This window comes from Hypanus sabinus, chromosome 12 (genome assembly GCF_030144855.1).
Source record: "Hypanus sabinus isolate sHypSab1 chromosome 12, sHypSab1.hap1, whole genome shotgun sequence".
Lineage (NCBI taxonomy): Eukaryota > Metazoa > Chordata > Chondrichthyes > Myliobatiformes > Dasyatidae > Hypanus > Hypanus sabinus.
The window spans coordinates 69,976,947-70,002,617 of NC_082717.1; the positions used below are offsets into that span (position 1 = coordinate 69,976,947).

The 25,671-nt window shown below is 40.6% G+C and overlaps 1 protein-coding gene across 8 annotated transcripts in view; it reads right to left on the reverse strand.

The window, feature by feature from the left end:
• The window catches only part of LOC132402996 (uncharacterized), a 276,911-nt gene that overhangs the window by 95,274 nt on the left and 155,966 nt on the right, over positions 1-25,671 (reverse strand). For all 8 annotated transcript variants that reach the window (XM_059986192.1, XM_059986188.1, XM_059986187.1 and 5 more), the window contains one exon: positions 16,959-17,190. In XM_059986192.1, coding sequence (XP_059842175.1) covers positions 16,959-17,190 — 232 coding nt within the window. The remainder of the gene's footprint in view (positions 1-16,958; positions 17,191-25,671) is intronic.

Here is a 25,671-nt window from a genome sequence, read left to right on the forward strand (position 1 = left end):
CCTTGAGTGGTCCTACCTTCTCCTTAGTTATCATTTTTTCTCTTCATGCATGTATTCAATGTCTTGCAACACTCTTGAATCCTACTCGCCAGGGCTTTTTCATAGCCTAGTCTGGCTTTCTTAATCCCCTCCTTGAGTTCTTTTCTGGCGTCTTTATAATCCTCGAGGACTCTGTTTGATTCTAGCTTCCTAAGCTTTACATACATTTCCTTTATCTTCTTGAATGAATTCATCACCTCTTGTGACATCCAAGGTTCTCTTACCTTGCTATCCTTGCCCTTGTTTCTGGAACTTACCCATCCTGTACTCTGTGCAGTTGGTCTTTAAACACCCTCCACATTTCAGATGTGCACTTGCCCATGATGAGGCCACGCTCAGGGTGGAGGAGCAACACCTCATATTCCGTTAAGGTAGCCTCCAACCTGATGGCATGAACAGTGATTTCTCCTTCTAGTAATTTTTCCCTCCCCTTCCCTCTTCTCCTATTCCTACTCTGGCCTCTTACCTCTTCTCCTCAACTGCCTATCCTCAACTGGTGTTCCGCCTTCTTAACTTTCTTCCATGGTCCACTCACCTCTCCAGTCAGATTCCATCTTCTCCAACCCTTTGCCTTTTCCACCTATTACCTCCCAGCTTCTTACTTCTTGCCCCCTCCCCCACCAACTTGGCTTCACCTATCAAATTCTAGCTTGTTTGCCCCCACCCCCACATTATTATTCTGGCATCTTCACCTTTCCTTTCCAGTCCTGAAAAAGGGTCTTGGCCTGAAATATCAACTATTTAAACACTTCCATAGATGCTGCCTGAACTGCTGAATTCCTCCAGCATTTTGTGTGTGTTGCAACTAGTTCTTGCCTAATCATCTCGTAATTTGCCCTGCTCCAACTTAATACTCTCCCGCAAGGTGTAGATATATAAGTTCATGATCGGCACAGCATAGTGGGCCAAAGGACCTGTACTGTGCTGTAGGTTTTCTATGTTTACATTCAGAAGTAAATTCTCCCATAACATTTATACAAAATGTCAGCTACATCATAACCAGAGAACTGTGTGCAGATTTGGACATCTTATTGATGCCACACAAGCCCCAAACAATGATCATCACCAACAAGAAAGTGCCCAACTTTGCCACTCAGCAACCTTACTATCACTGAGTGCCTCCGGTCCAAATAGAGTGAGGGTCACCAGTGCTCGGGAAGATAACCAGATGGACACTGTCACTACAAGAACAGTTTGGAGGCTGGGAGTTCTGCGACAAGGGACACACCCTCTGACTCCTCGGTATATTCTCACCAATAAAAAAGGTACAGCAGGACTGCGATGGAATGCTCCTCACCCGCCTGGATGAATCTAACTCGATCGATGCCATATCGGAAATGCTATCTGCCTGAATGTGCTATCATTCAGCACATTAAACATTTGCTTCCCCCATGGCCTGAGGCTGCAAAATATCCTTTCTACAAAATTACAGTAGTAATTCATTGAACCTTCTTCAACAGCACATCTCAAAATTATAACTTCTGTCTGCTGTAAGAGTGAGGCAACAATGTTACCACCTAAAAATGTCCCTAATAGTCATACATAATACATCAATCTTTTATCATTGATGAGTAAAAATCCTGGTATTCCATACCCAACAGCGTCGTGAGACAACCTTCACCAGAAGGATCACAGTGCTTCAAGAAGGCAAGGATCACCATCTTCTCAAAATGCTTCAGGATGTGCAATAAATGCAAACACTCTATTACTGTACATTAAATCTCAACTGTTGTCACTATTGTGATAGTTAATTAATGCACATCAAGCTCCTACAAGGAGCAACCTATTCATGGGCAGATGCTGAGGGATAAACACAGGCTACACAACAACTATATATCATATTCTCTGTACTGAAAATGGTAAATTATACAATCACCTGGGTTAAGTTTAGTGCCTCATCTCCAAAGTACAGCACTTCCTTGATACTACAATAAACTGTTTGCACTGGCCTCCAGCACTGGTCTTGAACCCACAATCTTCCAAATTAGATTACCACCCACTAAACCATTGCTTCAGCAATTGAAAAGAGAGCTGCCTGTGCCAGCTTAATTGTACAACGTACCAAAATGTTGCTTCTCTTCAATGTCCTTTTACTTTGAGAGAGAACAGTGCCAGGATTAGTAGGTGGAAGAATGTGGAGGAAGTATGTTTGAAAGGGGGTCAGGGAGATAAAAACAAAGCTGTGGTATTGTAATATTTAGCAGTTCACTACAGCAGTATTGAGGAAAAATATCTTAAAGACTTGTTGGAAACAAAAATGGGGTCAATTTGCTGAGAGTGTGCTTCGTAACAGTCAAGGGATTTAGAGAATCAGCTATGTAAGCAAATCACTGAGCAGAATGAATGACTGGATTATAGTTGTAGGGGTTTCAACCATCCTGTTACTAACAGTGATCGCCTTAGTGTGAAAGATATAGAGGGTGCAGAATTTTAAGTTGATCCAGAATATCTTTCTGAGCCAGTATATAGAGGGTTCAAGACACAAGGCCATTCTGTACCTAATCTCAGGGAATGCAATGGGCAAACAGTTGTAGTGAAGAACATTTTGGAAATACTGACCAAAATGTAAGTTATGGAAAGGGATAACGATCTGCTGGAAATTAAGGCTCTGAACTGTGATGTCAATTTCACAAGACAGGACTTGGCAAAAGTAGACTCAAAGCATCTACTTAGATTGAATTTTACAAAGAGATAATTGTCTATATCAATGAGAGCAGTGTTATTGATATAGTCTATATTAACTTCAATGAGGTCTTTGACAAGTTCCTATTTAGAAAATTACTGTGCGATCCAGGCCAATTTGGCACATTGAATCCAAAATTATCTTGATGACAGAAGGCAGAGACTGATGATAAACAGTTGCTTTCATGACTAGAATACTGATGTAGCAGTAGTTGGTGCGCGGATCCCGACTACCACTGTGCACATTAACCATATATAAAAATGACTGTAGGATGTACAATTAATAAGTTTGTAAATATCACAAAAATTACTGTTGTCGATAGTGAGAAGGGGAGCCGGTTTCAGTCAATGCTGATCAGTTCGCAAGATGGGCAGAGCAATGACAAACAGAACCTAATTCTGATGAGGATGGGATTCATATTAATGAGTAGAGGGATCTTGGCATACACATCCCAAGGTCCTGATGGTGGTGTAAATATACTTGTCTTCATTACCACAGCATAGAATGTAAGAACAGAGATATACGGTACAGCTTTATAAAATACTGCTCAAGTCAAAGTTGAAGTACTATGTGCTGTTCTGGTCACCCCCTTACAAAAACAAGACGGTATAGATTTAAGGTAAGGGGTAAGAGATTTGGAGGAAATCTTAAGAAGAACTTCTTTCACAATCTAGAATGCATTGCCAGAATAGATTGGTGCTTTTACAACATTTAATAAGTATCTGGATGAGATTTTAAATCACCAAGGCATGGAGAGCTACAGACTAAATTCTGAAAAATGGGATGTGCAGGGATGAGTGGTGTGGAGATGGTAAGTAGCGAAAGGGTCTGTTTAAGAGATTTGTGACTCTGTGATCCAGGTTTACTTGTTCAGTCCTACAATTTGACACCATTGAGCCAGTCTCAGGTAATCACAGAGTACAGATATACTGTACTGAGGCTTATTCAACTGCACTGAGTAAACACAAAAGGTGCTTTAGAAATTACTCCACCCATCCAAACAAAGAGACAGCAATGTGAGTTGAGGGCGGAGATCCAGAATTATATTACAGTCACTGCAGACTGGTAAAATCTCATTCTCTACTGTTGTTAGCAAATCTCAGATGGCAACGAGGAGGTGAACATGAGTGAGATAGATTGACTGGTTTACCACAACAACAACCTTACACTCTATGTCAGCAAGACCAAGAAATTGATTCTGGACTTCAGGAATGGGAAGTTGGGAGAACACATACCATCTTCATTGAAGGATTAGTAGTGAAAAGGATGAGAAACTTCATTCCTGGGTGAGGATCTATTCTGGCCCAACACTTTGAAGAAAGTATGCCAGTGGCTATACTTGATTAAGAATCTGAGGGGATTTGGTATGTCCCCAAAATTTTCTACAGATGTATTGTGGAAAGCCTTCTTACTAGTTGCATCACCACCTAGTACAGAGACTCCAATGTGCAGCTGATCGAAAGACACAGCCAGAATGCACATAATCCTCCCCACCACAGAGGAAATCTTCAAAAGGCATTGCTTCAAAAGAAGTAAGATCCATCTTTAAAGGTCCTCACAATCAGGGACATGACCTTTTCTCATGATTAATTTGAGGGAGGGGGTATAGGAGACCAAAGACCTACACTACACTAACTACTGTTTGACCATTAGATCTTACCATAGATCTCTTCTGCTCAGACCGTGGACTTAACTTTACATGCTAGACAGATACCCTATCTCTCTGGAGTATGAGGCACCTCCAACTAACCTCACCTGGTTTAGCCCACCTGTCAAAATAGTGTACCAGGTGTGGCTGCTAACACATGCAAACAGCTACTTGGAACCACAGATGAAAACTGAGTGTATGGTGGGGACCAAACATAACATTCAAGATGATTGTCAATATCTTCAAATTCTTCGTAGTTCCTAATTTGCTGAAGTACTGAAATTGTTTCTTCTTTATTCCCGGTTGTTTCTAACATTTCCAAGCATGAATGCTTGAAACTGCAGTGAACAAAACGGTTCTGAATTGTCTTACTGCTTATCTTTTGTCAACTACTAATGACAAAGATCACTACTTTTTGAACACAATCACGTAAGTGAAGCTATTTAAAAACTGTTCACTCTCAGCACAGTGTAGTGTTTAAAGGCCACAAGAGCACCAATCTCACGTCTCAATTCAGCAGCAGAGTCTCCCAATTAAATGAAGGGAATCCAGGTTATTTCTGCAATTAGTCCTAAATAAGTGTTCCGTGCTCGGTGTCAGATGTGGGAAGTGCTGGAATCTCCCAGCCTCCTGGATGGCCACATCTGCACCAGCTGCGTCGAGCTGCAGCTCCTTAGGGACCGTGTTAGTCTGACCAGGGAGAGTGAGGAGGTGATAGATAGGAGCTATAGGCTGGAAGTCACTCTGGGGCCTCAGGAGACAGATAAGTGGGTAACAGTCAGGAGAAGGAAGGGCAAGAGGCAGATACTAGACAATACCCCTTTGCCTGTCCCCCTTAACAGTAAGTACTCCTGTTTGAGTACCCTTGAGGTGGACAACCTACCTGGGGGAAGCAACAGTGGCCGTGCCTCTGGTAGAGTGTGGCACTGTGGCTCAGAAGGGTAGGGATAGGAAGAGGATGGCAGCAGTGATAGGGGACTTTATAGTTAAGAGGTCAGACAGGCGATCCTGTGGACGCAGGAAAAAAACACAGATGGTAGTTTGCCTCCCAGATGCCAGGGTCCGGGATGTTTCTTTTTATGTCCACGATATCCTGAACTGAGAAGGTGAATAGCCATAAGTCGTGGTACGTATTGGTACTAACAACATAGGCAGGAAAAGGGAGGAGGTTCTGAAAGCAGACTACAGGAAGTTAGGAAGAAAGTTGAGAAGCAGGACCACAAAGGAAGCAATCTCAGGATTACTGCCTGTGCCACGTAACAGTGAGTATTGGAATAGAGTGAGGTGGAGGATAAATGCGTGGCTGAGTGATTGGAGCAAGGGGCAGGGATTCAGATTTCTGAATCAGTGGGACTTCTTTTGAGGCAGGAGTGACCTATACAAAAGTTGTATACAACAGGAGTTGCACTTGAATCCCAGGGGGACCAATATCCTGGAGGAAAGGTTTGCTAAGGCTAATGAACCAAACTGAAAAGACAGGGGAAAAGGCAGTTGGTTCACAAATAGAGAAAGCTTGGAGACAGTGCAAGAGGAAGGATAAGCAGGTGATAGAGAAGGGATGCGCTCAGACATGGTTTGAGATGTGTCTATTTTAATGCAAGGAGTATTATGAACAAAGTGGATGAGCTTACAGCATGGATCAGAAAAGAAGAGCTTATGAAAGGTTCAAAAAACTAGTTAATGATAGAGATCTAGAAGATTATGGCTAGCAGGAAGGAACTTAAGAAAGAGATTAGGAGAGCCAAAAGGGGCCATGAGAAGGCCTTGATGGACAGGATTAAGGAAAACCCCAAGGCATTCTAAAAGTACAGATTGTGAAGAGCAAGAGGATAAGATGTGAAAGAATAGGACCAATCAAGTGTAACAGTGGAAAAGTGTGTTTGGAAACAGAGGAGATAGCAGAGGTACTTAATGAGTACATTGCTTCAGTACTCACTACAGAAAAGGACCTTGGTGATTGTAGGGATGATTTACAGTGGACTGAAAAGCTTGAGCATGTAGATATTAAGAAAGAGGATGGGCTGGAGCTTTGGAAAGCATCAAGTTGGATAAGTCACCGGGACTGGATGAGATGTACCACAGGCTACTGTGGGAGGTGAGGGAGGAGATTGATGAGCTTTGAGGGAGGAGATTGATGATCTTTGCATCATCAATGGGGATGGGAGGGGTTTCGGAGGATTGGAGGGTTGTAGATGTTGTTCCATTATTCAAGGAAGGGAGTAAAGACAGCCCAGGAAATTATAGACCAGTGAGTCTTACTCCAATGGTTGGTAAGTTGATGGAGAGGCAGGATTTATGAACATTTGGAGAGACACAATATGATTAAGAATAGTCAGCATGGCTTCGTAAAAGGCAGATCGTGCCTTATGATCCTGATTGAATTTTTTGAGGATGTGACTAAACACATTGATGAAGGTAGAGCCATAGGTGTAGTGTATATGGATTTCAGCAAGGCATTTGACAAGGTACCCCATGCAAGGCTTATTAAGAAAGTAAGGAGGCATGGGATCCAAGGTACATAACTTTGTGGATCCAGAACTGGCTTGCCCACAGAAGGCAAAGAATGGTTGTAGATGGGTCATATTCTGCATAGAAACCGGTGACCAGTGGTGTGCCTCAAGGATCTGTTCTGGGACCCCTACTCTTCGTGATTTTTATAAATGACCTGGATGAGGAAATGGAGGGATGAATTAGTAAATTTGCTGATGGCACAAAGGTTGGAGATGCTGTGGATAGTGTGGAGGGCTGTCAGAGGTTACAGCAGGACATTGATTGGATGCAAAACTGGGCTGAGAAGTGGCAGATGGAGCTCAATCCAGATAAGTGTGAGGTAGTTCAATTTGGTAGGTCAAATATAATGACAGAATATAGTACTAACAGTAAGATTCTTGGCAGTGTGAAAGATCAGAGGGATCTTGGGGCCTGAGTCCACAGGACACTCAAAGCTGCTACGCAGGTTGACTCTGAGCCAAGAGGGAATGTTACAGCTATATAGAACTCTAGTCAGACCCCCCCTCAGAGTACTGTGCTCAGTTCTGGTCACCACACTACAGGGAGGATGTGGAAACCATAGGAAGAGTGCACAGGAGATTTACAAGGATGTTGCCTGGATTGGAGAGCATGCCTGATGAGAATAAGTTGAGTGAACTCAGCGTTTTTTCCTTGGAGTGACAGAGGATGAGAGGTGACCTGATAGAGGTGTATAAGATGATGAGAGACATTGATCATGTGGATAGTCAGAGGCTTTTTCCCAGGGCTGAAATGGCTGACACGAGAGGGCACATTTTTTAGGTACTTGAAAGTAGGTACAGAGGAGATGTAAGGGGTAAGATTTTTTACGCAGAAAGTGGTGAATGTGTGGAATGGGCTGCCGGCGGCAGTGGTGGAAGTGGATACGATAGGGTCTTTTAAGTGGATACGACAGGGTCTGGACAGGTAGATGGAGCTCAGAAAAATAGACGGCTATGGGGTAACCCCAGGTAATTTCTAAGATGTTCAGCTCAGCTTTGTGGGCCAAAGGGCCTGTATTGTGCTGTAGGTTTTCTATGTTTCTATGTTTTTAAGTGACTGCTCTGATTAACAGATGGCCGAATTAACTGCAATCCACTGAATATGAAAGCGAGGACAGGGCCCTGGACAAATATCACAACAGAAAGACTGTAGCTTTGATCGTGCAGCAATTCCTCAGTCCTGCAGTGATGGATCTGTGTAAACATTTAACGGGGGAGTTTGGAGTAGAACAGGCAACCATCTATCATTGCTATTTTACATAATTCTGAACATCATTGTAACTTTGTGTAGCATGGACTTCATCTGACTTCTGACATTACACATCAAAAATATTAATACTGATTGTATTGTGAAACAACAGTATGCAGTGTTTTTTAGTAACGTAATACAATAATTATTTCTGAGTTGCATTAATTTCTTGAACCATTAGAGTACCACGAGATCGTTAGGTCATGCTTCCACAGAATTAGTCTTTTCATCTGAAACTTTTCTCATCAGCTGAGAGCATGTGATTTTACTATAAATGAGCAATGGGTCATCAAAGGTTTTGAAAATAGAAGTGTTGATCTTGTTTCTGCTTTGTATTATATCAGCAGATGGTAAACACCTAAAAAAGAGATCAAGATGAGATCAGTGTCGTTCTTTAAGTGTCTTCGTTGGAGTGGATCATGCCACTCCGTGAGAACAACCTAGGTATGGATACCTCTGGAGATCAGATGCTGACACTCCACTCTTATGCTTATCACTGATTCCAGGAGTGATTGAAGGTCGACATGACCTTTGAAGTCAGACGTAATTAATCACAAGCCATTTCGCTACACACCAGCCATGGTGGGTGCATCTAGCACAGCCTCATTCGTTTGAATAGTGCAGTTAACATAGATGCAGTATTTTATATAATATTCATAGTTTTAATGAATTCATTTGACATAAATTTGTTTTAAATAAATGCACTGTATTTTTTTCTGAAATTTAAAATTATTTAAATCTACTGCAACTGATTATAAGATGTTTGGAAACATTTGAAAAGGCTGGATGGTCCGTGAGACAATATGTCAAGTTGGCTTAATTATCACTCACAGGTCAACATGCATAGACTCACATTGTAGGCCATGCCAAATATGAACTGGCTCAATGTCCTATTCTAAGGATATCATGCGAAAGGAAATCAGCTTAGAAATGAATTGGACAGAAGATAATTTAAGTGCTTGAATTAAAGAATAAGACTCTGCAATGTTGGTATTGACAACAGAGAAGCGAGATGCTAAGGAACTTTATTCCACTGAGGACCATACAACTATGAAGCATACTGTAAAATAGATATCCAAGTTCAGAAAAATATTTGAAAGTCTTACCATAAGATTGAAGAGTTTCAGTAATTATTTGAGACCACGTTCCTTTGGACTCTAAGTCACAAATCAAGAAGCACAAGAATATAAAAGATGAACACCAATGCTCAGGGTACAGAACTCTTGGTTGAAGAAATGACATTTGACCTTTGACAAGAACAGTCAGATATATTAGAGAATCAATAATATAACAAGAATAGAAATCTGAAAGAACTAAGTATTAGCAAAAAATGTGAGGGAACATGGTGAGATTCAAAGCTGACAAATATTGGGGACACAATGAGTTTAAAATGGATGTTCTGGTTAACATGCAGAATTCCACAGATTCTGGAATTGCTTCTGTGGATTAAAAGATGACAACTGTGACCACCATTCTCCCAGCCCCCAACTATCTAAAAAGGGAAGAGAGTAAGAGGAAGAAATTTAACTCACTAGAATTGTGAATCTAGGAGTTAAGAGGACTGCAAGGGGATGCAGGTGAACTGAGTGAATGACTAAGTACATGACAGATGGAATAAAGTGTGAAAAAACAAAGATGTTTACACAAAAGTCCACACAACAGAAAAAAGGAATATTTTGTAAGTAGTGAGAGTGTGGATAGTGTTGATGTTCAAAGAGTTTTAGATGAGGCTGTACACAAGTTGTTGAAAGTCAATATGCAGGTACAGCAAGGGATTAAGTGGATACATGGTAATATCAGCCTTTCTATGGGAAAATTTGAATGAAGGAGTAACAAACTCTTATTACAAAGATTGTACCTGGATTACTGTGCACAGTTTTGATCTCCTCACCTCAGAAAGCTTCTACTTGCCATAATGGAAACACAGCTAAGTTTCACCATACTGGATCCAGGATGGAAAGTTTGCTGAATATGAGAAAGTTTAGAAGAATAAGAATTCTTATCAAAACTTACAAAATTCTTAGGGTATGTGACAGGCTAAATGAAAAGATCTTGTCTCAGGCAGAGGAGTCTTGGACTAGTGAGCACTGTTTCAGAACTAGGCATACACCAATTGTGGCTGAAATGAGGAGAAAAATCTTTAATTAGAGAGTGGTGAACTGTTGGAATTTTTTATGCTTTTATAATCCAGGGATAGACATGGCCTTGGTTTAGCATTTCATCCCTGGAGGAATACAGTGAAGTATAAGCCAGAACCATTCTGTGCTTGGGAGAATGAGAGAAGTTATCGCAAAAGAACACAAAGGAACACAAGAAAAAAGGAGCAGGAGTTGGCCTCTAGATCCCCTTGCTTACCCCACCACCAGTTTAATCATGGTTGATCTATATTGGCCCGACCTCCTCTTCTACATCATTTCCCCATAACCCTCAGTTCCTCAATCTGTTAAATATATATCTATCTTCACATTAATTATATCTAATGATCTGGCTCCCACCACTCTCAGGGGCAGAGAATTCAGAGATGAACTAACCTCTGAGAAAGACAAAGTATTGATGAGCTTTCCTGTAACAAGTTAAGGCAGTAATAGATTCACAAATGAGTCTTGAACCCACCACTTTCAAACTTAGATGCTATTCTTCTATTGGTTCCGCCATGACTTCTTGTGAGGAACAGCAGATAGTTGTATGGGACTGTACTCTCTCTAACAGAATTAATTAGAGAGTGGTTATTAATATAGCTCTTTGTGATTGTCTAAAATATCTAGTACATTATTTATGTATATAGCTAATGTACACATTTGATCTGGATTTCCATGGAAAAATGCTAAAAACTCCAAGCAAGCATAACTTAATGTTTATACACTGTACTTCCTTTAACATAGTAGAATATTCCAATGAGACTATCCAAAAATATTCATTATTTCCCATCAACTCTCCCAGATTCTACCACACCTACATGAGTGGATGCAACTTACAGTGGCCAATTAACCTACCAACCTGCATATCTTTGGGCTGTAGGAAGTAAATGGAACTTCAAAGGAAACTAACTTGGTCACACGGGGGATGTTTTACTGCCATGCAAACAGCATCAGAGCTCTGGACTGAACCCAGGTTATTGGAGGTATGAGGCAGCAGCTCTTCTAATTGCAAAACCGTGCAGTCCACACAAGTTTTCAGACAAAATGGTACACTAAGCCACTGCAGAAATACGTTAAACATAGACAGTATGCTTAACAGTTAGATTCAAAGAACATCTTAAAGGAAGAGATATGGGTAAAAAAAAAGAAAAAAGGAAATTCTGTCCTGGTACACTCATGAAGGACTGGACCGAGGTATGGAGGAACGGCAGGATCCCCAGGATGAGACAGAAACAAGAGGTTAGATATCAGAATACCTACAGCGCCTCAGAGGAGTGACTGAGCAACACCATGAGACATTTCATTCTCTCCGACACAATGACCACCCCCTCACCCACCCCCCACCCCCCCCCCAACACTGGTTGGCTGTCACATTGGCCACTAGACTCCTCTGAGGTCCCAGCCAAATGGATAGCTGAGTGACTCTGGATGCAATTTATAAACCTAAGCATCTGAAGGATTAGGGGCCAAGGGGCGAGCAGCGGACCCTGGAGGAACCAATGCTCACAATGACCGATAACCAGGGATACAGGCCAGCGGAGATCACTCAGCTATCTGACTGTTGTAGACTAGCAGCCCGCAACACTCCACTGCATACTGATGATGTCACCCCGTTCGGTGACAAAACGTTTGTAACCTAACCTCCAGGCTCTGCAAACAACCCTACAAACAATCATGCAGTGTAGCTGAGGGAAAATAAATGAAAACTCAACCAGAAGTCAACCATAATATTTTTAAGGAAAAACTAGGCTCCTTTAACACTGCTACATGCTCTACAAAAAGACCCCATTTTTCCAAGATTATTACAGAAAATAGCGGCAATTGAAGTATACTGTTCTATAAACCAGCTGTTGAACCTTGTCCCAACCTATGGCCTCAGTCAAGCATCTGCCACAAAATGTGTGGAATTCACAATATTTTTTATCAATAAAATAACTTCCATGAGGGAGAGTACAGCTACAGATAATGGTAATCTCTATGGCCAACCTCTTAAAAAGATGGCAACCATGTCAAAATTTACAAGTATTTCAGATTCAGAAATCCATAAGAGTAACAAAGTGGAAACTGTCTATTTGTTGTCTCAACCCTGTCCCTACCACACTTATAAGTACTCTTTTCATTGTGTTTTTAATTCTATTAGGAAAATTATTAACATATCCCTTGAAACAGGAATTTTTCCAGATGCCTTTAAAACTGTGGTTGTCAAACTCCTACTTAAAAAGCCAAACCTTGACAGTGAGGTACCAGCTAACTACAGGCCTAAATTAAATTTTCCTTTCCTGGGAAAGATTGTTGAGAAAGTAATTTTCAACCAATTCAACAACTTTTTCAATGAGAACAACATTCCAGAAAAGGTTCATTCAGGTTTTAGAGCAAACCACAGCACAGTGATGTCCTTTGCCAAAATTGTGAACGGCCTTAGGCTGAGGAATGATAGCAACAGAGTATCAGCTCTAATTCTTCTAGATGTAAGCGTTGCCTTCGACAAAACTAATCAGACATTCTCCCAGATCACCTTGAGAACTAGGCTGACCTCTCTGGTCGTGTCCTTTATATCTTAGAGAGAATTTTTTTTAGTCTAGCTTGGAGACCAATTTTCTAAGAGACACGATGTATCTTTTGCGGTTACTCAGGGAAGTTATCTTGGTCCCCTACTCTACTCTTTATACATGTTCCCCTTAGAAAACACCATTAGAAAACATAAACTTGATATCCACAGTTATGCAATTGATGCACAATTGCATTTCTTGTTTGAGCCTGATAATGATAGCACCATATCTTCTCTGACTTCTGGTATGGCTGTAATAGACAAACAGATGAGTAATAACTAACTGAAACTAAGTGAAGAGAAAACTGAAATACTTCTGGTTGGTCCCAATGCCAAAAAGAGTTAATCTTGGGAAAATCAGAAATAACTAGCCTGAGTGTTTCCCTTCATTCAGATTTGAATTTTAAATCCTATAGAAAGAAAGTGGCCAAAGCAGCATTTCTACACTCAGGAAATATTGCAAAGGTACATTCATTTCTGTTATGTTATGGTACTGAAAAACTAATTCATGCCTTTATATCGAATACACTAGATTACTGCAATGCACTTTTTACTGGCCTTCTAAAGCAATTTATTGACAAACTTCAACTCATTCAGATTGCCACTGCTAAATTTTTAACCAAAATCAGGATGAGGGAGCACATCACTGTTGTGATAACTCCTCTGCATTGGCTTCCTGTATCTTTCAGAATTGATTTTAAAATTCCTTTACTTGCTTTTAAAGCTCTTAATGGTCTGGAACTGGAGTGCATCACAGAATCATTTGTGTTGTATAATCCGGCTTGAGCCGTTGAGTCTTCTTCTGTTGGTTTCTTAAACTTAAACAATCGCCCTCAAAAGTTAACTGGCAGGTCAGCTCTTTTGAACTACACTATGGAACTAAATTATGGAATTTAATACCTAAAACTATAAGGGATGCAGACTCATTTGACACATTTAAATGCCAACTCAAAAACTTTTTATTTAACATTGCTTTTAACTAACTCCTTTTTTCATTTATTTCCATATGTATTTTTATTTTATTTTTATGTTTGTACTTTTATCCCATTGTAAAGAGCTTTGAACTATATCATCTGTGTTAACAGTGCTCTATAAATAAAGGCATTATTATTTTTATTTGCAATTCCAAACAGCTAATATCTTGCTAATATGGAAACTCCCTTAAATGGTTTGTCTTCATTTTAGGCAATGTCCACTCACTTTAGATTTCCCTAACAGAAATTATTCCTGAAAATACTGAAAAACTTCAAATAAATGGGCATCACAGTAACATTGTGGTTAATGCAATGCTTTTACAGCTTGAGGTGTCCAAGTTCAAAGTTCAATTCTCATGTCAAATTCATGTCCTCCCCATGAATGCATGGTATTTATTTTCTGGGTGTTCCAGTTTCCTCCTGCGGTCCAAAGACATGCCAGTTAGTAGGTTAATAGGTCATTGTAAATTCCATCATGATTAGGCTAAGGTTAATTCGCACATCACTGGGCAGCACAGCTCAAAGGGCTGGAATAGTCTATTCTGTACTCTATCTCAATAAATAAATGCATAATAAAATCAGCGAGTCCTTTAAATTTTTGTAAAAGAGAATTGCTTAGAAATTTACCTTTGTCCTGTTATAAACTGCCTTCATAGTTTCTTCAGAATTTCACTCTGCCTCCAAAGTTCATTCTACTGAAGTCAATAGAGTGAACTTCGGAGGTACGGTACAATGAGCTGATGTAACTAGCTAGTGTCACTGCCTGGAGATATAACTCTAAAAATTTTTTTAAAATGATAATGTATTCAAAATATTATTTCAGCTAGAATGCAGTTGCTAAATGATTATTATAAGACCATAAAACATAAGAGCAGAATTAGGCTATTTAGCCCATCGAATCTCTGTCATTCAGTCATGGCTGATCCCTTTTTCTCTTTCTCAGTCCTACTCCCCAGTGTTCTCCCCGTAACCTTTGATGCTTTGATGCTTTGTCAGTCAAGAACCTATCAATCTCTGCCTTACATATACCCAATGACCTGGACTCCACAGCTGCCTGTGGTAACAAATTCCACAAATTCACCAACCTCAGGCTAAAGAAATTTCTCTACATCTCTGTTTTAAATGAAGGGGGCAGAAGTTACGGAGAATTATACGTTGGATCCAGAGGCTGGTGGGGTAGTAGGTGAGGACAAGGATTCAACATCTTCTGATCCTATGTCATATCTTTCTAATGATTTGATGCCATTCTTTACCAGCAGAGTCACATCATCCCTATTTGCCTATCTTTCTATCCCTCTGATACAATGTGTAACCTTGTATATTCAGCTCCCAACTACAACCATCCTTCAGCCATGATTCAGTGATAGCCACAACATCATACCTGATAATCTGTAAAAGTGCACCAGGATCATCCACTTTATTTCTTATACTGCTTGCACTGAGGTATAACACTTTGAATACTGTATTTGCTACCCTTTTTGATTCTGCATCCCTAATGCACTGATATTCACCCTGCTGGCTGCAATTTTCTCCTGTCCTCTTCCTTCCTTTCCTGACAGTCTGATTGCATGCTCCCTTTGCTTTTTTAACCATCCATCCTATCCTGATTCCCTTCCCTCCACTTCCCTTCCCCATGTCAAATTAGGTTAAATCCTCGCCAACAGCTGTAATGAGCCTGCCTGTGAGAATATTGGTCCCCCTTGGGTTGACGGGCAACCCATCACCTTTGTACAGGTTATACCTCCACCAGAAGAGATCCCAATGATCCAAGAACTTGAAGCTCTGCCCCTTGCACCAGCTTCTCATCCACACTTTTATCTGCCAAATCATCCTTTTTTTTTACCCTCACAGGAACGTGGCACAGATAGCAATCCAGAAATTACTACCCTAGAGGTCCTTCTTCTCAACTTCCTTCTTAGCTCTCTAAATTCTCTCTTCAGAGCCTCTTTGCATTTCCTCCCCATGTCATTGATACCAATATGTACCAAGATGCTCCCCCTCCCTCTCCAAAATGCTGTGGATGCGATCTGAGATGTCCCTGACCCTGGAACTAACATACCATCTGGGTGTCCCGTACACATCTACAGAATCTCCTGTCAATTCAGATTCAGATTCAGTTTATTGTCATTTAGAAACCACAAATGCAATGCAGTTAAAAAATGAGACAACGTTCCTCCAGAATGATATCACAAAAGCACACAACAAAACAGACTACAGAAAATCCACATAACATTTGGCAATCCCCAATCCAGAGTCCAGAGAGGCTGCTGCGTATTAATATCGCACTACCATATTAGCGTGTTCCCCGGAAAGGAGCTCCAAATCCACCAGACAAATCAAGACCAAAAACTAAAGCTACAAGACCTGCACAAAACCACATAGTTACAACAGTGCAAACAATGTATAAATAGTCCAAAGATGTTAAAGGACTATAAGTTCAAAAGAAACCACCACAAAGTTTTCACAAGTCCTCAGGGTCCCGATAGACTCGTCATCCCACGCAGGCATCAGAAGGGAGTACCCCCGCTATGGACTTCCACAGTGCCGCCTGACTCAGCCTCGCAGACGCAGTACACAATCAAAGCTCCGTCGAAACCAGCCTTGCAGACACAGCACACAGTGAAAGCGCTCTGGCCGCAGTGGACTCTGTCGAACCTCTAAGCCTCCGACCATCCCCTCCGGCACAGCTTCTCTGAGCACCATCCTCTGCCGAGCATATTGAGACACCCCCGCCAATGACCATTGGCAACGTGACCCCGAGGACTGGGGGCCTGTTCTTCCCAGCAGAGACCCGGATCTCACAGCAGCAGCAGCAGCAACGAAGAAGGCCTTCCTGGAGATTTCCAGATGTTCCTCTGTACTCCCAGGTCCGTTTTCCATCTGATTATGATTTCACACGGCACCCCACTTCACAAATAACAGATAATCAGCTCCAGAGTGGCCGCTGCAAGCTGTGTCATGCCGCCGTCTTGGAATCACCAATTCTGACTATCGAGTCCCCTACCACTACCACTCTCCTCTTCTCCCTCTTTCCCTTCTGCAATGGATGCATGCTCAGTGCCATTAACCTGATCTCTATGGCATTCTCCTGGGAGGTCATCCCCTGCAACAGTATCCAAAACTGTATATTTATTATTGATGGGTATAGTTATTATTATTAAATGCTTACCTCACATATTTCCCTCTGGCGAGGTGTGTTTCTAATTGGTTTCTGTTTTGGTAAGGTTGTCCTGCAATGATCATTGCTTCTTCCAGAATTCATGACAACAGACAATTCTTGGATGCTTGGCTGGTAGGTGCTATTGAGAAGCTTTCCCCGGGGGCTCATGTTTCTTCTTCTCAAATTGACACTGTTGACACTGTTGTTTTCTCTTGGAATTCCAAAATCCATCAAGACTTTTCTGTAATAAAATGAGACTATTTTAACATGTTTAATCTAAGTATTAAATTAAATATTAATAATGAGTATTTAAACCCAGCAGCCTTCTACTACTGTAACCTATGCACTTCAAGGTTTGACTTGTGTGTTAAAAGATGTTCTTCTGCACACCACTGTTGTAACATATGATTATTTAAGGTACTGTCACCTTCCTGTCAGTCTGAATCAGACTGGCCATTATCCTCTGACCTCTCTCATCAACAAGGCTTTTTCACCCACGGAGATGCCATTCATTGGATATTTTTGTTTCTCACAGCTTTCCCTGTAAGCTGTAAAGACTGCTGGGCGTGAAAATCCCAAGAGACAAGTAGTTTCTGAGATACTCAAACCAGTCCGTCTAGCACTAACAATCATTCCACAGTCAAAGTCACTTCGATCACATTTCTTCCCCATTCTTTAGTTTGGTCTTAATAACAACTGAACACCTTGACGATGTCTCCATATTCTTATGCATTGAGATGCTGCCATATGATTGGTTGATTAGATATTTGCATTAATGAGCAGGTGTTTAATAAAGTGGCCACTAAGCAGACGTTAGTATATTTTTCAGTTTATAACTGTATTGATATTTAGGAAACTAAATACACATTATTACATTCTTTGCAATAATCCATTTGAGAATTATTGGTTTATCTTTGCTATACTGTAAATATGAAGGTATTGGTCTGAAATCAATAAACCATCCAACATAGTGGTCATTGACTATTATAAACAGGCTTTATTCCACTTCATGACAGTAATTTCCCTGTCACAAGTAGCTCTGCTCATTTTTTTGACTTGCAGTTGAAGAGTACTGTATTCAATTGTTTTTAATATTATTACAGAAGATTGCTTTCAAATTAAATCTTGGCTTAAAATCTTAATGCAGTGGGACCAGATAATTATCAGTGCATCATACTCTGCCCCCAGAATTCATTAAAACACATTGACATAACCAGTTAGCGCTGTTGATTGGGAACAGGTTGGCTCCTAATGAGAAAGTAGTTTAGGCAGTTCAATGGATTGTGGAATTACAGTGCACTTGATATGAAGCCAGTGATGAAGACAGACCTAATGCAGACAGACTCATGGAACAGGGATCAGTTTATTGTTGAAGTTCCAAATTCAAACTGCTTCTGAAACACTTCTGTCTATAAATTTGCAGTTTTGTAGGTCTTAATTACCATAAGACCACAAGATTATAGGAGTGGAAGTAGGCCATTTGGCCCATCAAGTCTGCTCCGCCATTCAATCATGGGCTGATCCAATTCTTCCAGTCATCCCCACTCCACTGCCTTCTCCCCCTACCCTTTGATGCCCTGGCTAATCAAGAACCTATCTATCTTTGCCCTAGATACACCTAATGACTTGGTCTCCACAGCCACTAGTGGCAACAAATTCCACAGATTGACCACCCTCTGACTAAAGTAATTTCTCCACATCTCAGTTCTCAGTCTCCGCATCTCATGTCCTTCAATCCTGAAGTCGTGCTCTCTTGTCTGAGATTTGTCTAACATGGGTAATAACTCTGCCAAATCTAATCTGTTCAGGCCTTTTAATATTTAGAATGTTTTATGAGATTCCCCCCTCATTATCCTGAACTCCAGGGAATACACCCCAAGAGCTGACAGATGTTCCTCACACAGTAAACCTTTCATTCCTGGAATCAATCTCGTGAATCTTCTTTGAACCCTCTCCAATGTCAGTATATACCTCCTAAAATAAGGAGCCCCAAACTGCACACAATACTCCAAGTGTGGTCTCATGAGTGCCTTATAAAGCATCAACAACACATCCCTGCTCTTATATTCTATACCTCTAGAAATGAATGCCAACATTGCATTTGCCTTCTTCACCACCGACTCAACTTGGAGGTTAACCTTTAGGGTATTCTGCACAAGGACTCCCAAGTTCCTTTGCACCTCTGCATTTTGAACTCTCTCCATATCTAAATAATAGTCTGCCCGTTTATTTCTTCTGTCAAAGTGCATGACCATACACTTTCCAACATTGAATTTCATTTGCTACTTCTTTGCCCATTCCCCAAACTATCTAAGTCTCTCTGCAGGCTCTCTGTTTCCTCACTCCTCCACCTATCTTAGTATCATCGGCAAATTTAGCCACAAATCCATTAATCTCATTGTCCAAATCATTGACATACATCGTAAAAAGCAGCAGTCCCAACACCAACCCCTGTGGAAATACTGGTAGCTGGCAGCCAGGCAGAGTAGGATCCCTTTATTCCCACTCTCTGTTTTCTGCCCACCAATGCTACTATCTTCCCTGGAATTCCATGGGCTCTTAAGCTTGCTAAGCAGCCTCATGTGCGGCACCTTGTCAAAGGCTTTCTGAAAATCCAAGTACACCACATCTATTGCATCTCCTTTGTCTACCCTGCTTGTAATTTCCTCAAAAAATTGCAGTAGGTTAGTCAGGCAGGATTTTCCTTTCAGGAAACCATGCTGGCTTTGGCACATCTTGTCACGTGCCTCCAGGTACTCCATAATCTGATCGCTAACAATCGATTCCAAAAACTTCCCAACCACTGATGTCAGGCTGACAGGTTTATAGTTTCTCTTCTGCTGCTTCCCACTCTTCTTAAATAGCATAGTAACATTTGCAATTTTCCAGTCATCCAATACAATGCCAAAATCTATTGATTCTTGAAGAATCATTGCTCATGCCTCCACAATCTCTCCAGCTACTTCCTTCAGAACTTGAGGGTGCATTCCATCAGGTCCACCCTTACACCATTAAACTTCCTGAGCACCTTCTCAATCGTAATTTTCACTGCAAATACTTCACTCCCCTGACACTCTTGAATGTCTGGTATACTGTATATGTCTTCAACTGTGAAGACTGATGCAAAATACACATTCAGTTCTTCTGCCATCTCTGTGTGTCTCATTACGATATCTCCAGTGTCATTTTCTATTGGTCCTATATCTACCCTCAACTCTCTTTTACCCTTTATATACTTAAAAAGCTTTTAGTATCTTCTTTGACATTAGTCACCAGCTTCCTTTCATAATTCATCTTTCCCTTCCTAATGACCTTCTTCATTTCCTTCTGCAACTTTTTAAAAGCTTCCCAAATCTCTATCTTCCCATTAGCTCTGACTTCCTTGTATGCCCTCTCTTTTGCTTTTACTTTGGCTCTGACTTCACTTGTCAGCCACAGTAGTGTTCTTGTTCCATCAAAAATTTCTTCTTATTTGGAATATATCTGCCTTGCACTTACCTCATTTTTTGCAGAAATTCCAGCCATTGCTGCTCTGCTGTCCTTCCTGCCAATCTTCCTATCCATTCAACTTTAGCCAGATCCCCTCTTATACCATTGCAATTTCCTTTATTCCATTGAAATACTGACACATTGGAATTTAGTTTCGCCTTCTCAAATTTCAAAGTGAACTTGATCATATTGTGATCACTGTTCCCACAGTGTTCCTTAGCCTTAAGCTCTCTTATCACCTCCAGATCATTGCACAACACCCAATCCAGCACAGCCAATCCCCTAGTGGGCTCAACAACAGGCTGTTCTAAAAAGCTATGCCTTAGACATTCTACAAATTCTCTCTCTTGAGGTCCAGTACTGACCTGATTTTCCCAATCCACTTTCAGGTTAAAATCCCCAATGATTATCATGACACTAACCTTCTGACATGCCTTGTCTGTCTCCTGCTGTAATTATAACTGAAATTACAAACTTGAACTATAATTGTAATTATAACAGCTCCATTATAACTGAAATTAAATGGGAAACTGAATCACAAGTTCTTTTTATTTATTTTGAAGATTTGAACATCATTGAAGAGGCCACCATTTAGTATCCATCCCTAAATGCCCTTGAGAAGGTGGTGGCAAGCTGCCTTATTGAATTGTAATCCTTCTGGAGAAGGTACTTCCTCAGTGCTGTTGCAAAGGAAATTCCAGTACTTAGACCTAATGGCAATGGAATTAGTAATGCCATACAGCAAGGAAACAATCTGTTTAGCCGACCACATCCATGCTGACCAGTGGACACCAATTAACCCCATCTTCCTGCATTTGGCCTATAGACTTCTAGTGCTCAAGTACATAGTGCTTATAAAATGCTGCTAGCAAATATGACTCCACAAATTCTTCAAGTAGTGTGTTCCAAGTACTTCCCACTCTTTGGGTGAAAATGGGTCTTCTCAGATCCATTCTGAATCTCTTATTCCTTACCATATATTTATAACTCTGAAAAAGGAAAAGCTTGTTGTCATCTGAGATTTTACGAACAGCGGTGTCATCTGTGCTTTTAATGGTGTTTGAGCTGCGTTTGACTGCAGTCAGGAGAGTGCAGAGAGTAGTGGACTAAGCACACGTTCTTGAAGTGAGCCCGCAAGGAGATGTTATTTCTGATCTATATTGACTGTGGTCTCCTGATTAGGAAGCTGAGGATTAGAATTGCAGAGGTTTGACAGAAGCCCAAGCTTAGAAGTTTTCCAGTCTTTTTTCATAATTGAAACATCCCATCTCCTGCAATGATCTGCTGAATTTCCTCTGCACCCTCTGAAGCATTATCACATTCTTTACCTAATATGGCAACTAGAACTGCATACAGCTTTAGTCTGACCAATAAAGTTGTAGTATAAACTTCATTATTGAATTCAAAATACACCACCATTCCATATGCCTTCTAGACCATAATATTATCCACCTTCAAGGATCTTTATACTTGTACACCAAGGTTCCTCTGCTCATTGATATTCTGCAGGCCCTCCATTTGGTAGATGCTAGTCTTTTTAGTAATCCCAAAACAACACCTCACACTTTTTAAGATTAAACTTCATCTGCCATTTCACCAAGATATCATACCTTTTGCCTAAAGTACTATCAACAACTTCATTAATCTTGTACTTCCAGATGTATGATTGGAGACAATCGTGCTGCTGGTGTTATTCCTTTGTCCTTCTTGGGAAAATTACAAATATGGGAAGTGTTGCAGGAATATCTTGGATACATGGAAATTTGTGGATTGTACACCCAGTCAATAGTCGATGTTTAGAGTGTTGGAAGATGTGCCAATCAAGTAAGCTGCTTTGTTCCGCATAAGCTGTTTCAAACAGCATTTTACTTTTCTTTAAGTCAATCCTTTGTTCACCAGATGACTTGATAGCTTGCTGCTTAGAAACAATGAATTTAAATTTAAAGATCATGGGTTCAAGTGCTACTACAGAGAGTTAATCAACTCAGTATAGAGCCAAGAAAATGCTAACCAGTCAAATGTGGAGCCTCACAGATGAGGTGTTAAACTAAAGCATAGTTGCCTCTCAAGTGGCCAAAAAAAAATCCCATGTGGTAATTTAAGAATCCCTGACATTCCTGCCGACTTCTGCTTAGACAGTCCTAGTTGAGGATAACTGTTTCCTCTCTTCTGGATGCTGAGATGAGTGATGAAGCTGATGGGCTTTCTGAATACATTTTCTAGTGTCTCCTTGAGGACCATTAATGTTGGTGGGAGGTTATACATTACGTAATTTTTGGAGTATGTGATTTGTTTTGTTAAGTGTGAGGCCTGTTTTTTTGTTCTCATTTCCCAAGATTTAACTTTTAACCATTAGCATTTATAGCAATTCAAAGGCAAAATTTTGCTGATAAAGAACTAAATTAAAAACTACAGGAAGACCAGAAATAACCGAATTAGCTTGTCAGATCGAGTGATCTGAAATGTGCTCATTTTTTGTCACTTTCTGTTTATATTTAATTAATTATTGGTCATTAATCTTGTTTCTCTCTGCATGCAAATTGGTGGCCTGTTTTCCAATTCAACATAAGGAACTATCCTTCAAAGCTACTAAATTAGTTTGTTTTTAAAACTTTTGTGATTCTAGAGGATGTAAAAGGTTTTCCTGATCTTTAAGTCTATTTTCCTTGAGTCATAATCTGGGTGAAAATAATTGCATGTGGGCTCATAAAATCAAGGTCGGCTTTTATTTTGCTCACGTAATATGTCTAGAGCTGTGTTATTCATGTAAATGAAGCAGATCGAAGGAGGCATCAGCTGGCCTCCCCCATACAAAGTATAGGAGAGCTCACAACCGTCATTCAAAGGTACATTAAGCATTTTCCATCTTCAGTAAATGCATTTATCATTCTAATGAGCAATCAGGAGCAACTTTCCACAGATTATTTCTACTGTATGATAAATGGCACTGCCTACTCACCATTTTAAAATCTGACAAGAATTAAATTTCAAAAATACTCTTGTAGAATGCAGCCCATGGTTGGGTGTGTTGAGGACTGAGTAACAAAAAGGAAAATCTGGGTGTTTCCAAACCAGAAACCATGGATAAAGTGGGACAGCATTCCCTGCTGAAGTCTCAAACTGCAGCATTCAAATCAAGTTACCCTGACTTTCGTGAAATCGAATTACAACCTTTGCAAATCTATCAGGTACTAAGAGACAGTATCATTCCAAAATAGAGTCCCAGACCAGCAGTCAGTTGATGAACGACTTAAATGTTATAATGGGCTACATAATTACAATAGCACTTCCCTTCCCAGTGAACCTAATACATTTTATGCACAGATTGTAGAGAAGGGGATTGGTATGTCACTATCCTCAAGACAACTATCCTCCATTGCACCTGAACCCATTGTCCCCATTATGGATGTAAGATCATTCTTCTGGAGGGTGGACATGCAAACTGCTTCTGGCCTCAATGATGTCCCTGGTTGTGTCCTTAGATTCTGTACAGATCAGTTGGTGGGGGTACTTCCAGACATTTTTAACCCCTTCTTTCTTCAGACTGAGGTTACCACTTGCTTTAAGAGGTTAATCATTACATGTAAGTTCTTCAAGGAGTTGGTTATGGCATACATTGTCCAGCCTTCCAGATAACCTCAACCCACTGAAGTTCGCCTACTGTCAAAATTGGTCTATGGCGGATGTCACCTCTTTGGCCCTGCTCTCATCTCTGGAACACCTGGACAACAGACTCCTATTTATTGATTAAAGCTCCACATTCAATGCTATAATCCAAGCAAACTCATCTCCAAATTCCAAGACCTGGGAGTCAACTACTCCCTGTACAAATGGATCCTCAAATTTGCGACTAACTAACTGCAGTCAGTAAGGACTGGCAGCAACGTCTCTCCCATGATTATTCTGAACATTACATCCTTAGGTCTGTCCTTACTCCCTATATATATTCATGATTGCATGGCCAGATTCTCCTCTAACTGCAGATGATGCCACCATAGTGACCAGTATTCCAAATTACGACGAGTCGGAGTACAGGAAAGAGATAGAGAACTTAGTAACATGGTATTATGACAAAAAACAATCCTTCAATGTCAGAATAAACAACAGAGCTGCTCACAATCTTCAGGAAGAGGTGTGTTGCATATCCTCTTCTCTACATCAACAATGCTGAGATTGAAAAGTAAACAAATGTTCCTGGGAGTGAAGATTGCCAATAGTTGTCCTGGTCCAGCCACATAGATCCAAAGCCAAGAAACTCACTAATACCTCTACTTCCTCAAAAGGCTCAAGAAATTTGTCATGTTCCCTTTGACCCTTACCAATTTTTATTAATACATCATATGAATGGATAACAGCTTGGTATGACAACTGCTCTGCCCATAACCGCTGGGAACTGCAGAGAGTTGTGAGCACAGCTCAGCACATCACTGCCGTCCACAGACTCTGTCTATACTTCTTGCTGCCTCAATTAATCAGCCAGCATAATCAAAGAACACATTCACACTGGACATTCTTTCTTCTGCCATTGCCCATTGGGCAGTCGATACAAAAGCCTGGAAGCAGGCTCAGGGAAAGGTTCTATCCTGCTAGTTGGTGACTCATACCATTGAAAGGAAGATGGGTAATCTCCAGAGAAAAGAACCTGAGAGCAACATTAGGAGGATAATGCAAAAGATGTAGTGCTAATTGACACTATTTTATGGTAACAAAACAAAGAAAATGCTTTTCCCAATCAAAGGATGTTGGTTCCCAAGATGGGAGGATAATCATTGCACAGGCTTGTGGGTAGGTCAGAAATTGTCTTATAATACACCTTTCTGAACATCCACATAATGGTCAGGAAATGCTGGCATGATGACCACACTGCAGTCAGGTGAGATGCTCAGAAATACTCAAAACTTCATGAACAATGCACAGAAGGTCAAAAATAGTACATTATTTAATGAAAGAAGATGGCACGACACACAAGGAGAGACATAGGACATAATCTTTTTCAAAGCTTTCCGTTCATTCAATGACATCATGGTTAATCTGATTTTTGATGCCATTTGCCCTATTATTCTTGGGTCTCTTATAGGGATTACACTGAGAATAATCATTAGTAGGAATGTTGCCTTTTTTTGTGCTGTAATTCATTGTATGTAAATCCATAAACAACTCGAGTGAAAAGGGTATGAATCATGCTATTGATCCCAATACTCTGAATACTTATTCAAATGAGACCAGAGCAGGC